General features: G+C 39.5%; 1 protein-coding gene across 1 annotated transcript in view; it reads right to left on the bottom strand.

The window, feature by feature from the left end:
* Positions 1-16,538, bottom strand: part of PRDM5 (PR/SET domain 5) — a gene marked incomplete at both ends in the record, with an annotated part of 86,710 nt that overhangs the window by 11,752 nt on the left and 58,420 nt on the right. Inside the window, one exon of the mRNA XM_080627299.1 lies at positions 6,421-6,506. Within this exon, the coding sequence (XP_080483425.1) occupies positions 6,421-6,506 (86 nt within the window). The remainder of the gene's footprint in view (positions 1-6,420; positions 6,507-16,538) is intronic.

Genomic DNA, 16,538 nt, shown 5'->3' with positions numbered 1-16,538 from the left:
AAGCGCCTGCTGAAACAAGGGTGGCTTATGTAGCTGATGTTTAGTTACATTTAGAATCATAGAATAGTTAGGGTTGGAAAGGACCTTAAGATCATCGAGTTCCAACCCCCCTGCCATGGGCAGGGACACCTCACACTAAACCATGTCACCCAAGGCTCTGTCCAACCTGGCCTTGAACACCGCCAGAGATGGAGCATTCACAACTTCCCTGGGCAACCCATTCCAGCGTCTCACCTCCTTTACAGTAAAGAACTTCTTCCTTATATCTAATCTAAACTTCCCCTGTTTAAGTTTTAACCCGTTACCCCTTGTCGCACCATGTTTCTGTGATGCCTATTATATCATACCTCTGTAGACGTGCACACATCTTTAATTCCTCTTGTTTGTTCCCCATGCTATGGGTGTTTGCATAGAGGCATCTGAGCTGAGCTCCAAATGAAGCCAGCTCATTGGCTGGAGCGGTTGGAATATCTCTACATTGCTCTGAGCATTTATTATAGGTGCTGGTGACTGACTGGGTGTGTTGGGATGGAATGATGCCCCCCCCCCCCAACACATCTAGTTTAAAGAAACCTTGACCAGCCTGGTAAGCCTCCTATCAAAACTGTTCTTCCCCTTCGTCATCAGAGCAGCTCCACCAGCCTCCAGTAGATCTGGCCTACTAAATTAAGTCCCATGTTCTAGATACCCAAACCCCTGACTATGGCACCACCATTCTAACCATTTATTAACCTGGCCAATCCTCCTAGCCTTTTTAAGGTCCTCCCCTTTATCCTGGAGAATTGACAAAAAGACTATCTGAGCTCCAGAGCCCCTAACCACCTCTCCCAGGGCTCTGTAGTCCTTCTTTATGATCTCCAGACTACTGCCATCCATATCACTAGCACCCACATGGATGGCTAGAAGTGGGTAATAGTCAGTGGGGCTTACTAAAGCAGGCAGCTTCCCTGCAACACCCCTGATCCGTGCCCCTGGTAGGCAACACACCTCTGTCAGGCTGACAGATGGCTGCCTCTGTTCCTTTCAAAGTAGAGTCCCCTACTACTATGACCCGTCACTTTTTCCTGGCAGCACCAGTAGTGATCTTCTTTACCAGTGCATCAGCCAGTTGTTCATGGTGCGAGCGCGTTTCCTCATTAGTCCCCTGCAAGACAGCAAAGTGGTTCTGGGTGGGGACAACAGATTTAGGAGAAAGCCCCTTGCTTTTAATTGTCCTCTTCTTCCTTTTTTTGTTATTTTTTTTTTGTTACTATTTCCCATCTTCCTGGGTTAACGGCCTCCTTCTCTCCTCCATTTCAGCCCTAAAAAAAAGGACTAATCTGATTAATGTCAGAGAACAACCATCAGTGATACTTTCTGCTAGGTCATCACCACTAGCAACACATCCCCCAATGAGAAGGGAGGCTAAGGCACTTCAGATCACAGATGGTGTGAGTTAATGGAGTCCAGTTTCATATTTCAGTGTCAAAAATGTGCAAGAACTAACAAGATACTCTCTTATTAACTGGGAGGGGTTTGGAAGTTACAGCAAGTGGCTCACCCACAGACAGAGGCCTACTTAAACTTGCATTAAAGACTTGTCTACTAACACTTGCATTAAATTACTAAAATAATGTTGACACAGGAAGATAAAGGCTGATAAGAATTTACAACTCTACACAAGTAGTAGGGACGTGAATCTTACAATGATTAAAACTCAATAAACAATCACTTTACAAGTACTTTTCCTCACTTGAGAAGTAAAAGCCTTTAGAAAAATATTTCCAACAACTAGAGCAGGCACAGAAACAATTCAGATAGGATTTGGCAAATGTACATAAAAAGTCACTTTTATTAGAAATTGACATTTTTGTTCAAAAAGTTCTCAATTCAGTTTTGGGAGTTTTGAAAAAATACTATCTGAAATTCTTGCAATAAAACTTGTAATGAAAATAAACCCACATATCTTAACTGAAATGCTGCCAGAAGAAAAAAAGGATTATTTGTTCAAAAGTTGTAGTATATGCAATTATTTGGACCTTACAAAACCATTAACTTCCCATTTTCCACAGTAGTTCTACCTATTTGATACCTACAATCTGTAAGATTGTTTCTTTGGCATTTTTTAAACCACTGAAATAACTGCTCTTCCTAAGATTTAGTGATGGAGGGTTTCTTTAAGTCAGCCATGATGAATATTCAACAGATGCTGATCTGCTCTTGGAAAAAGAACAGTATCTATATTAAAAAAAAAAAAAAAACAAAAAAAAACCCCACAACATTTTCAATCTATGAGTAAAAGATGATCATCAGTCAACATTATGTAAAAAAAAAAGTGTTAAAATATAGCTGCAGTGGGATTAAAACCTTCTGTATTCTGTACACAAACACAGATTCCACAGTCAAGGAAAACAGAGTACTGGCAAAGTCATCATCCTCAGACAGATGTTTGGAACTCACTCATGCCTTACCAAAAGGGAAATATTGAAAAAAATTCAAAATTCAATCAACACCTCATCTTATTTCATTACACACTGTCATGTGCATAGAGGACTATATTTAGTGCCCAATACAGTTGGGGAGGGGGGGAGAGGCATAGCATAGTATGATGTTTCTAGAACACGTGACCTTTGTTAAAACTTTTTGAAGCCCAAATATCTCCTGGGAAACACAGAACAAGGGAAATTATGTCACAATCATCAATACTGTTCTTGCATCTTTTTTCCAATATTTTATTTTAATATTCTTCTGAGTTAAAAAAAGAAAAGAATAGAGGGTGTTGTTTAAAGTTCCAAATAAGTGCCTTGGAAAGGCTGTTTAACTCAGGATCTGGAAAAGGATGATTTTCTTTTTGTACTGTCCCAGCAGCAAGATGAAACACTGACTTCAAGACAAGAATCTCTACAGGAGACTGCCTAGCCTCCATACCTATTGTGACTTATAACTATTCCCATGAAATTCATAAATAAAACTCAAAATTAACAAGGTTGGCTGTCATGTTTTAAACCCATCTGGTAGCTTAGCACCACGCAGCTGCTAGCTCATCCACCACTTCCCCCTGCCCCAGGCAGGATGGGGAGGAGAATCGAAAGAATTGTAAACCCCATGGGCTGAGATAAGAACAGTCCAATAACTAAAGTATAATACAAAACTACTACTACTAATATTGATAATAACAATAAGGGAAATAACAAGGGAAGAAAATGTAAAACCAGCTACTAGGAGGAAAATAAACTATCCCAGCCAAAATCAGGACACTAATTCTTACATATACTGCATCAGGCTTTAGGTCCTTAGCTTCTAAGGCTATCTTTATACTGAAGTCATTTTCATGACAGCAGACCATAGAATCACAGAATAGTTAGGGTTGGAAAGGACCTTAAGATCATTGATTTCCAACCCTCTGCCATGGGCAGGGACACCTCACACTAGACCATGTCGCCCAAGGCTCTGTCCAGCCTGGCCTTGAACACTGCCAGGGATGGAGCATATGCCACTCGCTTGGGCAATCTGTGCCAGTGCCTCGCCCCCTCACAGTAAAGAACTTCTTCCTTATATCTAACCTGAACTTCCCCTGTTTAAGTTTTAACCCATTACCCCTTGTCCTATCCCTACAATTTCTCTAATTTCTCTATGTTTAAAATATTATCTTGGCAACACACAATTTGAGCATTACAGCCAGCAGCCTTTCAACCACCAGAAATCGGGTTTTTAAACAAGCTATAAAAATTACATGTATCTGTTATACCTTCAAAGTAAAAATATGAAATATTCAAACCATGTGATGAAAAACCATTTGCAAATGGCTTCTACTCTTTCTGTTTTCCATCACCACCATGTATTTAACTGAAATAAACTGTAACTAATAACTGTACCATTTTCAGAAGTAATGAAAACATCAATTTGTGTGACAATAATTCTGGGCACCTATCAATGATCACATTTCCAAATATTAACAGTTATATTGCAGTAACATACAATAATTTCTCTACATGTTTAAGCTCAAACTGTATAGTATTATGTCAGGCACTGAATAAAGCCTCAGGAAAGAGCTGAAGTTTACTGCCCTGTGAAGGTCAGAAGTATGCATGTACTTCCTCAAAGCTGATATGGCCTGTAAATTGATTTATCAAGAACTTCAATGAGTTCCTCATTTATGCATAGCTTTCTTATGCTGTTGTATTTCTTCTTAAGGAAAAAAAATAATAAATCGAACAAACCCCAAACACATCTACTTTCATAGAAACAAATATTAGGTGGTTGGTATTTTTTAATTCTTACATTGTCAGTAGGGCTTTTGCCTTACCTTCTCTGTTTACTCCAGAGTGAGCTGACACCTGTGGCCACCCAGGCTGTACTCAGTTTAGCAGCTGCCAGACCTTAATCAGCTTTCTAAAATGATTTTTCCAGCAGCCCTCCCTGATCCACAGGATCAGGTTTGGCATTTAATCCCACTGGTAAAATACATCTACACTACAATGACATTTTCCTTGTTGAATGTCATATTATTACTTCTATGCTACTTCACAATTTGTCTGACTAAAAGACCAGACTCTTTTTGCAAGATATTTACACAAGAATAGCCCTTGAGGAAGAGTGCTATGATTATGTTATTTCCACATTGCTAGGCTCAGCTGACACAAAAGTGCCTTCTTGGTTTATATATCTTGTTAATTTTCTTTGAATAATTATTTTGCATGCAAGAATAAATTTTAAAATAAAGTTTACATGTAGAAAAAGGTAAGAAAAGGCATAGCCAACATCCTCACAGTGTGGAGTTTTCACCTTTAGCTATCACTTTTGTGTTCAAAGAAACTTCAAGGCAGGCAATCTTACAGAAGTATTATAGAACCTACCTACTCAGTAGCTGTTTCTCTACTGAAAGAGCTGGGTTTGTTTCCTGATCCTGTACAATAGCTTTGCAGATTTTTCTTTTTTTCTCAACACTCTTACTAAGTTAAAAATTATGCATAAGCAACACCAAACACACAAGGATGAATTCTGAATTTTTAATGTCTCGTAATAAAATCCTGCATGTTAACCACTACATTCCTGACAAGCATCAACCTACTACAAACATTAAATAGATCTTCATATTCCTGCCAACCACACAATTGCTCTGGTAAATAACAGGATTTGTTGATTTTATTCCAACACTATGACAAATCAGGGAAAAAATAAACTCGCTCCATTTCAGAGCAGGCCTTGTTTACTACTCCTCCCACTCAGAGCCTTGTAGAACATACACAGTAATGAAATTTCTCCTGGTGCAAAACCAGTAATACAGGACAGTAACAACAGAAAAGTACTTTATAGCACTTTTTAAAGTTATTTAATAGCTGCAAAGAAGAATAAACAACCTATAATATGGGACTAGTCTGCTCACAATGAACCACCAGGAAGCACTGCACAAACTACTAATTACTTCTAAGCTAAAGTTTGGGCTAAAACCCCCAGTTAATACCCTCAAGTCCTATGTAGAATGGTACAAAATTAAGTAAATAGTTTTGATCATATCTTCACTTATTTAGAAAACTATTCTGTGCAGAGAGTTGAATATGGAGACTAGTAAATTAACTATCATCCTTCCTATTCCCTAACAGATAAACTTTCACTGTTTGGCCTCAAGACTGCCTTGACTCCTTTAAGCAATAACAGCTCCCAAGGGATTACTAGTAGAAGCTACAGATTTCTTTCAACTTTTTGTTTGTTTTCTTATGGTGGATGGGGAGGCCAGAGGCAGGTAGTATATGGAATGCTAGACCAGCTTAACTTCACCTGGACATCTCCCTTTACTAAGGGAATTCACATCTGGCTAACTGAAGCCAGCTATCCATCTCTATGCTGGCTGAGTGGGGCCAAGATCTCACTTTTATCCTCTAGTAAATATATATACATTACAAGGCTTTTCCCTAAAACAGGGAACCTCTGTGCTGAGACTAAAGGTTCAAAAATAATCCTGGAGACATCTGCAATTTGCCTTTTATTTTGCCTTCAGTTAAATAAAATTTAAATACAGTAAATTTGCAGCTTAATATTTGTCATCCATTAGAAAAGTACAGGCTCTAAAAAGCTCACAGTGACTGGATTTTAAAGAGATGGCAAGAATCAAAACACTGGATATTGAAGTTTCAAGAACTTTACAGAATTGTTTACTCAGTAAACAATCACAAACATTATATTAGATCTATAAAACCCACAGGTTAAAGGAAGAAGTTTGTACTGATATTTCAACACGCAAGAAATCGAAGACAGAAAAAAGGTCAGTAATTATAATCAAACAGTTAATTACTTAAATCTTTGCCTCTTATTATACACTTGTAAGTATAAAACATCTTGGTTGGTACAACCTAATCTCTACAAAAAACAGTAATTATTTACTTTTAGCCACATGATTCATAGACAATTCTCAAGTAACCATAAAAACTAAGCTACACTTACCCTTGTGTGAGTGCGAATATGCATCTTCAATCCATCATTCTTGCTGAAAGCTTTGTCACAGTAAGGACACTGGTAAGGACGCTCACCTGAAAACAAGAAATACACCAGTCTCCATAAATAAGGCCGCAGTATATGAAGGCCTTACAGCACGGTTATTTGTCAAACTGAGGTAAGTTTTTTCTAGCCTTGTCTTCACGCTCAGTTCAAACAAGGAAAGATCTAAGCATTAGGAAAATTACAAATAAAGGTTCATCTGAGCAGGATACAGGCTGGGTCAAAATATTCCTATTTGCTGCTTGATTTTTTTCTAGGAATATATGAATACACACAGAGAGCCTTGGGGGGTAAAAAGATAAAAAGCAAAACCCAACAAAACCAATACCTACTGCCCTTGCTCAAACCACATTCTACAGTGATTTACACATGGTCACTTTTACGTTCAGGCATTAACTGCTCCCAAATATTTCTTCTATTTTACATATGGTCATTATTAGAGTCCTCTGGGTGTCAGGATCCCAATGAAATAAAAAATTACTATTTTTTAATGCTGTATCTGAACTGTATTAGAACCTAGTTAATCAAAAGTCTCTGCAATTTTTGTATCACAATTTATGACTGAAATGGAAACAGAATGTTCTTAGCATCTTCCTTGCAGCATCCCATATCTTAAAGGTATTTTGTTTAATGCTTCATTAAGCTGGTGTCATTTAACATCAATTTTCCCAAACTCACATTAATGAAATCTGCATACTGAGCTGTTCAGAATCAAAAAGTGAAGAGTTTCTAAACTAACTCCATAATTTGGAAGAAATAATAAAGCTTTATCATTCCCTAAAGGCATTTTAATTTTCAGCTCTCTAGGCAACATAGTGGAATCTGAGTCTATTGCCTCCTCTACCTATACACAACACTTTAAAAGCAAATATTAGGTTGTTTCTAGTACAAAACCATAGTTCAACAAACTAAGGACAAAATAACTATTTTTCTATTAATAAAATGGAATTTGTTATACACAATCATAATGCTGAAGGTGTAACAAACCTTTATTTGAAAATATGAGTTAAGCAAAGCCTGTTCCAATAAGTTAACACACTGCTTTCCACTCACAAAACAAGCTTTGCATGTATAGAGAGATTAAACATAGTACAAATGTCAAACAATTAACAACACTCATAGTCAATCCTGGAAAATAGGTAAGTAAGAATAAATACATTTTACAATTAATTCCCACCCCCTCCCCCAATATTTCACTGATATGCCAAAGATCAGAGTGTAAGACAGCGGCAGTAACAGAAATAAGCATTTAAAGCTCCACAGTGCCTAATGACATCTTGACTTGAGGGAAGGAAGCCTCATCCCAACTCATCTTTTCTTCATATGAGGTATTCCTCCATGACTGCTCAGAGGGAAGATACTGGATGTTTTATTTTTTGGGAACAAGAAGTCAAAGGATCACAAAAAGTATTTACTGGAGACAGCTTACAGAAACAGCTCTTCAGAGGGACTGACTCCAAATATAGTACAATACTGATAGTCACTGTCGTACATAAAGTCTCCATATAGTCCCAAGTTGTGTAGAGATTTGAGGGCAGCTGAGATTAAGCGTCTTAGTAAAATAATCATCTAAAGAAAAAAAACCCTATTTAGTAGATAAGCTATCTTTCTCTTTTGTGTCTTTTACTCCTGTTTAGACAGCTCAGTTAATGATAGTAGCAAGACACTGTGTAGAAAAGTACTTGTGAAATACGAATATTTTTCTCTTTTGTATTCTGCCATCTCTCAGAAAGCACAGTTGTATGAATTTGGCTTTTTTTTTTTTTAGAACAACGGCAACAATCACTGTGTTGTAGCTGTGTTTTCACTAAGCAGTTTGAAATATGATACTCTCTCTCATGACCCTTGATGTCTTTAATTCATGCTTCAAAATTCAAACACTATGACAGTTGTCAGTACTCAAACATTTAACTAATTCAGCTGACATTTTTATGTTTTAGGGATTTTGAATGCAGAAGCTAAAGCTTTCAGCAGTTTGTAAGCAGATGAGCTTTGACAGGTAGGAGTTGTGCTCCTTCATTTCTCCCCCATCCCCGAGTCTCTTTAAAGAGAAAAACTTTTGCTTGCAGAAGATGGCGTATTTTGAGTTCGTCTGAAATGGATTAACTGCATCCTTCAGAACTTAGCCATGGAGACCATGGTATTGACGAGTAAGGTTTTAAAAGCTTTTAGCAGATGCCAGTAGAGGGCAACAGTATGACTGCATATCAACATGCCACACCTGAAAAAGTCTGGCTTCAAGCCAGTTATGTACTGTAAATTTTTCGAAGTCTTCACTGTTCCAAAATAACAAGTTTACTATGTAACACAGACTGAGACTCCCACTTGACATTGATGGCTGGTGATACCCTGTTTTTCTAAATTATAGAAACAAGTTCTTATGCAGTAGTACATTAATAATTGCCAATAAAACAACTTCAGAGATCATTTCCAGTGATTTTACTGTTGCTCTTACTTTTTTATGTTATTTTGTTTCACCTAATCTTTGTGGCCTGTATGCCCAAAATACACGTAAGTGCGCTTGCACAAGCAACTGTTTCTCCTGTGCACACACATCTTTTAACTGTGTAACTACCTTCTACCTCAGAGTTTTAAAGATTATACAAAATTAACTGTGGGCTATTAAAAAAAAAAAAAAAAAATCTGTGCTTGCAATAGCCGAGTTTCTAGAAAAAAATTCTTAGTCTCTCTGTAAGCAGTCCAAAGATGAGTTTGTTCCACTGTGTAAGAAATATATGGATATATATAATGGCTTTCAATAAAAAATAACTTTTATTTAAAAATTAATCTATGAACAAGAGTCAAGATTCCTCTCATTTTACATCAGCCATGTAAAAATATAACATGTAATTTTAAGTAGTTGTTCTGAATCCCAGTGAAATTAAGGATAAATGAAAGCTAGCAGTAATCACTCTCCAAAAGTGGCCTCTGTTGCCTGAGCACTGAAAAATCTATCCTCAATCAATGCATCTTTTTCACTATTTACTGTATCAGGAACCTAGGCAATTAATTCAGATTAGATGTCTGAATTTATGGACAGCAGATTTTGGCAAGATTATCACCATCCTACTTATTAACTACTTTATCTCTGGTAAAAATTAACTTCTTGTATTGCTTCAGAACTAGACTAGGCAAACATTATTCATGCTAATGGTCAGTTGCTTGTAATAACGGTCCTAGGAACAGATTTGCCACTGAGACTACTGGGAAGTAGGTGTTCCCCAAGAGAAGTCTTAGACACTCTATCCCACTTTAAGTCGTGTGAGACAAAAGGGAGCAGTGGATCCTGTCTCTAATACTGCGAAATGCAAATGGCATTAGATGACAACAGAGAAAAAACAGATCTGAAATAACAAATGCTAAATATATTCTTCCCACACAGGAAGATTTGCTAAAGTGCCCTGTTTCATACAGAACTATTGCAAGTGTCCACAAATGAGAAGGTTTTGTGCTTCAATAAAGTTTAGAATTGTCACTAAGAAAATTTGGAAAGCAAGTGTGATGTGATAAAAGTTCCTGGGAAAGTGACATTATACATCAGTGCTTTCATGTTCATCTGCAATCAAGCAAAGGCCACCAAAACTCAATTATAAGCACTGGAATATTAAACTTCAAATCAACTCACACACAATAAATACTTGGAGATTTCCAGATGTAAAACTTCTCTGATCATAAAAGGAATGGATCTGTTATAGGAGATGAAAGGAATGGCAAAGATAAGCAAACAACACGGTGTTGTAGGTCATGTATCTCTATTTCTCTTGTCCTTACAAAAAGGAGTTATTAAGCATCACAATGAATGAAAGCTATTTTCCCTATGACAAACAATTTCTTCTTCGATTTACTGCTAGAAGCATGCTTAGGAGATACAGTGTCAATATGGAATATAACCATTCTTACGAGGGGGTACACCAGAGATAAAGCTATAAATGTCGACTAACATTTATGCCATTTGCACTCTGCTTTTTATATAAACATATATATTTTAAATATCTATATATATCTATATATCTATATCTATATCTATATCTATCATTTCCCATCCTGCCTTTGGAGAGGCCGGAAGGAGGAGATTCAGTGGGGCTTTTAAGCGGGCCCAGAGCACAGAGACTTCATTTCCCATCCTGCCTTTGGAGAGGCCGCAAGGAGAAGACTCGGCGGGGCTTTTAAACAGGCCCAGAGCACGGAGACTTCATTTCCCAGCCTGCCTTTGGAGAGGCCGCAAGGAGGAGACTCGGCGGGGCTTTTAAACGGGGGGCTTGGCTCTAGTATTTAAGGCTAAGAGCTTCCAGGGAGCACGGCGAATAGGAGTAGGCAAACAGGGTTGTAATTGGATTATAGAAGAGGCAGTTTGTGCAGGCAGGGCAAGCAGGGCTTTGGAAATAATGGTTCTTACGTGATCAAAACCTGTAGTGAGCAAGAGTGTAAGTAACTTAATGGAACCCTCCAAAAAGGATGTGTCTGTACAGACCCCTTCCTGTGCAGAGTGTTTGAGCTTATCAGCAGTACCAGGGGCAGAGGACATTTGCCTAAGGTGAGAGCAGGTTAGTAATCTCTTATTATTGGTGACTGAGCTGAAGGAAGAAGTTGAAAGACTAAGGAGTATTAGGGAAAGTGAAAAGGAAATAGATTGGTGGAGTTCTACCCTTGAACCTTTGAGGGAGGCCCACCAGGAGTCAGAAAACTCCCATGCCTCCAACTGCCAAGAAGTAGAAGGGCACCTGGTTGACGAAGGGGAGTGGAAATGGGTCTCTGTTCGGAGAGGTAATAATAACATTTTCTCCCGACCCCCATTACCAACTCAGATACCATTACAGAACAGATATGAGACCCTGGATCAGGAGGATCTAGAGAGCCAACTAGATGATTTGGGAAACAATAATTTACTCAGTGAGCCTCTCAATTATGCTTCATCTGTAGGGCGAATTACCACTTCTACCATCAAAAAGAAAAGAAGGGTAGTCGTAGTGGGGGACTCACTTCTAAGGGGAACAGAGGGTCCTGTATGCCGACAGGACCCAACCCACAGGGAGGTCTGCTGCCTCCCTGGGGCCCAGATACGGGAGATCACCGAGAGACTTTCTGGGTTGATTAAGCCCTCTGATTATTATCCACTGCTGATACTCCAGGCTGGCAGTGACGAGATTGAAAGGAGGAGTTTTAAGGCAATTAAAAGGGACTTTAGGGTACTGAGTCAGGTGGTTGATAGGGCAGGAGCCCAAGTGATCTTTTCCTCAATCCCTTTGGTGGTAGAAAAATTTAATGAAAGGAACAGGAGAGCCCACATTATTAACAAGTGCCTCAAGGGTTGGTGTCGTTGGCAGAACATGGGGTTCTTTGACCATGGGACAACCTTTACGGCACCTGGCCTACTGGACACGGATGGGTTGCATCTCTCTGTTAAGGGTAGAAGAATTTTTGCTCATGAACTGGCAGAACTCATTGAAAGGGCTTTAAACTAGGTTTGAAGGGGGAAGGGGATGCAGCTGGGCTGACTGGAAGCAGGTCCAAGGGTAATCAGCCTGGGTTGGTGGTGAAATCGGTGGATCAGCTGAGGTGCATGTATACTAATGCATGTAGTATGAGGAATAAACAAGAAGAGCTGGAAGCCATGGTGCAACAATATAGCTATGATGTAGTCGCCATCACAGAAACGTGGTGGGACGAGTCAAATAGCTGGAACATCGTATTGGATGGCTACAAGCTCTTCAGAAGAGACAGAAAAGGGAGAAGGGGTGGAGGGGTGGCCCTTTATATTAGGGAGGTCTTAGATGTTATAGGTATTGAAATTAATGATGATGAAGTTGAATGTTTATGGGTAAGAATCAAGGGGAAGGCCGGTAAGGCTGATATCCTATTGGGGGTCTGTTATCATCCACCCAACCAGAAAGAAGAAGTGGACAACTTGTTTTATAAGCAACTGGAGAATGTTTCTGGATCTTCAGGCCTTGTTCTTGTAGGCGACTTCAGCCTACCAGATGTATGTTGGGAATTTCATACAGCTCAAAAAAGGCAGTCCAGAAAGTTTTTAAGTGTGTGGAGGATAACTTTCTGTCACAGCTGGTGAGTGAGACTACCAGGGGAGGGTCTACGTTAGACCTGTTGTTCACTAATAGAGATGGATTGGTGGGTGAGGTGCAGGTTGGAGGTTGCCTGGGGCACAGTGATCATGAAATTGTAGAATTCTCAATACTCAGGGGAATCAGGAGGAACATCAATAAGACCTATACTTTGGACTTCCGGAGGGCAGATGTTGGCCTGTTTAAGAGACTCATTCGGAGAGTTCCTTGGGAAACTGCCCTTGAAAACAAAGGAGTTCAGGAAAGATGGGTGTGCCTCAAAACAGAGATCTTGAGGGCGCAGGAAAAGTCTGTTCCTGTGTGCCGAAAGATGAGCCGATGAGGCAAGCGTCCAGCCTGGATGGGTACTGAGGTTATGAAGGAACTTAGAAATAAAAAGAAGGTGTATCATCTTTGGAAGGAGGGTAGGGTTTCTCAGGGAGTGTTTAAGGAGGCTGCTGGGGCATGTAGAAAGAAAATTAGGGAGGCCAAAGCTCAGTTTGAACTTAAATTGGCAACTTCCGTGAAGAATAATAAAAAAAGTTTTTATAAATATATCAATGGTAAAAGGAAGGGTAAGACTGATCTTTGCTACTTATTGGATGAGGCAGGAAACTTAGTAACTAAAGATGAGGAGAAAGCAGAAGTGTTTAATGCCTTTTTTGCCTCAGTTTTTAGTAGGAAGACACCTTGCCCTCAAGATAACTGTCCTTTGGGGTTGGTAGGTGGTGTTAGGGAGCAGAATGGTCCTCTTGTTATTCAAGAAGAGGAAGTTAGAGAATTGTTGAGGCACCTGAACATTTACAAACCAATGGGACCAGATGGGATCCATCCCAGGGTGATGAGGGAGATGGCGGATGAGCTTGCAAAGCCGCTCTCCATCATTTACCAACAGTCGTGGCTCACTGGCAAGGTTCCAGATGATTGGAAGTTGGCCAATGTGACACCCATTTATAAAAAGGGTAGGAGGGAGGATCCTGGTAATTACAGGCCAGTTTAGTCTGACCTCAGTGCCGGGAAAGTTAATGGAAATGTTCATACTGAGTGCTATTAAGCAGCACTTAAGAAATGGCCAGGGTATTAGACCCAGTCAGCATGGGTTTATGAAGGGCAGGTCATGCTTGACCAACCTGATTTCCTTTTATGATCAGGTGACCCGCCTGGTGGATGTGGGTAGGGCTGTGGATGTTGTCTATTTGGATTTCAGCAAGGCTTTTGATACTGTCCCCCATAACATACTCCTGGAAAAGCTAGCAGCTCACGGCTTGGACAGGAGCACTCTTTGCTGGGTCAGTAACTGGCTGGATGGCCGGGCCCAGAGAGTGATGGTGAACGGTGTTGCATCCAGCTGGCAACCAGTCACCAGTGGTGTCCCTCAGGGGTCTGTGCTGGGACTGGTGTTGTTCAATATTTTTATTGATGATATGGATGAGGGTATTGAGTCTTTCATTAGTAAGTTTGCAGATGACACTAAGCTGGGAGCTTGTGTCGATCTTTTGGAAGGAAGGAAGGCTCTGCAGAGAGACCTGGATAGGTTGGATAGATGGGCAGAATCCAATAAGATGAAATTTAATAAGTCTAAGTGCTGAGTCCTACATTTTGGCCATAAAAACCCCTTGCAATGTTATAAGTTGGGGACAGTGTGGCTGGATAGTGTCCAGGTAGAAAGGGATTTGGGGGTATTGGTGGATGGCCAGCTGAATATGAGCCAGCAGTGTGCCCTGGTGGCCAAGAAGGCCAATGGCATCCTAGCCTGCATTAGGAATGGTGTGGCCAGCAGGACCAGGGAGGTTATTCTTCCCCTGTACTCAGTTCTGGTGAGGCCGCACCTTGAGTACTGTGTCCAGTTCTGGGCTCCTCAGTTTAAGAAGGACGTGGAAATGATTGAGCGCGTCCAAAGGAGGGCAACGAGGCTGGTGAGGGGCTTGGGCCACAAGCCCTACGAGGAGCGATTGAGAGAGTTGGAGTTGTTTAGCCTGGAGAAAAGGAGACTCAGAGGTGACCTTATCACTCTCTACAACTTCCTGAAAGGAGGTTGTAGACAGATGGGGGTTGGTCTCTTTCACCAGGCAGCAACTGACAGAACGAGAGGACACAGTCTCAAACTGCGCCAAGGAAGGTACAGGTTGGATATTAGGAAGAAATTTTTCACAGAAAGAATAATAAAATATTGGAACTGTCTGCCCAGGGTGGTGGTGGAGTCACCATCCCTGGATGTGTTTAAAAAGAGATTGGATGTGGCACTTGGTGACATGGTTTAGTCGAGGTGTAGGGCATGGGTTGGACTCGATGATCTTGAAGGTCCCTTCCAACCTGGTAATTCTGATTCTGATTCTATATAACAAAATAAAGATCTTTATGTTTGAAGACTGATAAATCCTTATCAGGTGATAATAACTGAAGTAAATCAGTGCACCATTTTTTTTTACTATAATGCCTTTTCATTTCAGTCAATAGTAGAGTAAGTTTGCAAAGGTATTATTTCACAAAGTGAGGGTTATCGGTTGTTTTTTCCTAGATTTGATTTATATACAAAAATATGGAGAATGTGGGGGGAAAATCTTTTAACTTCTAAATACACTACCAAGCCTTAATCCTAACATTCCACATTAGGAAAATATCTGAAAAAAGCCCTGGCCTTCTATGCTACTGTTTGCAACTCTGCCATTAAACCGCAACAGAGACTATGATCTGCACTTTTCACTAAAACATTGCATCAGGCTTTCTACTTTAGTACAGTATCAAAATCCAGTACGCATATTAAATACATCTTATTTTGACACCTTGTCCAGTCAACTTGCCCAGAAGTAATGTTTTGAATGCAACAATAACTAAGAACAACTGCTATAATTAAAATACCAATACACTCAAGTAAGACAGACATAATAAATGCTATGTTCACCCTCAAGTTACAGCTGACTGTCGTGTCCCTGCTGACCAGCAACGAACTGCTCAACACATTAGTGGTACTTCCATATAAATAACCCTAAATAAATAATCTTTGGATAAACTGCAGTGGATTTAATATAAGTCTAGACTTATATTTAATATAAGTCTAGACATTCTAGTTCCAGATTTTTCTATGAACAAAAAAAAAAGCTTTTAACATAATAAATTTTAACCTTAATACAAGGATTATGAAAAAACAATTCCATGATTGAAAACCATATGGGATTTTGGTCTGAAAATATGTCATGACAAAACTGGTATCTTTTTTCCCTCAAGTGTGTAAATCTCTAGTTTGAGATCACAATACCTACTGGACCTTAATGTACCATAACAAGTTAAACACCAGATTCTTCCATCCCTGTTCAATTTGGGATGGGCACTTCCCATAAGACATTTGCAATCCAAGTGCTGTAAGATAGCATTTACAGTGAGTTCAGCACCCAGATTTCCAAACTCAGATATGCCTGTGAGCAAAACAATTAAGAAACAAAATGAAATACACATTTCTGCACCAAGTTCAGTGGCCACAGTCAGACATGTAATAAAGACTCTGAGACACAGTAATTCAAATTAGTCATATGTGTTGCTGTTTTCACACTGTATTTTGCATTCCCTATAGGCAGTTTAGCCACAAAAAAAGCTAATTACAAAATCAGGTGGAAACATGATATAAACCCCAATGTTAGCAATTACTTAGAAACAGTGACCTCAAGTTAGATCTACCAAATAAGTAAATTAGAGGTGACAAATGTAATCCCATCAAATGAGACAAACGAAACATGCAACAGGAGAAACAGTCCTAATCTGAAGAGACTGCAACAAAGCTGTTGGAAGAGATCAGCAAACTGAAAAAGGCACAGAGACATTCAACAGCACGCTAAAGTACACATGTGATGAACGACCGTATTTGGTTTTGGCAGCAGCCTCACAGAGCTCTTTCAAACCATATACAGACATTACTTCTATTTCATTCTGTTAAATCTGGGGTCATATTTACTTTTGCCATTCCCATGTGGCTTAGTTGTTCACTTGTGTACAATGTTACATGTATGTCAG

The sequence above is a fragment of the Psittacula echo genome (genome assembly GCF_963264785.1).
Source record: "Psittacula echo genome assembly, chromosome: 1".
NCBI lineage: Eukaryota > Metazoa > Chordata > Aves > Psittaciformes > Psittacidae > Psittacula > Psittacula echo.
This window is presented reverse-complemented; position numbering and strand designations above follow the sequence as displayed.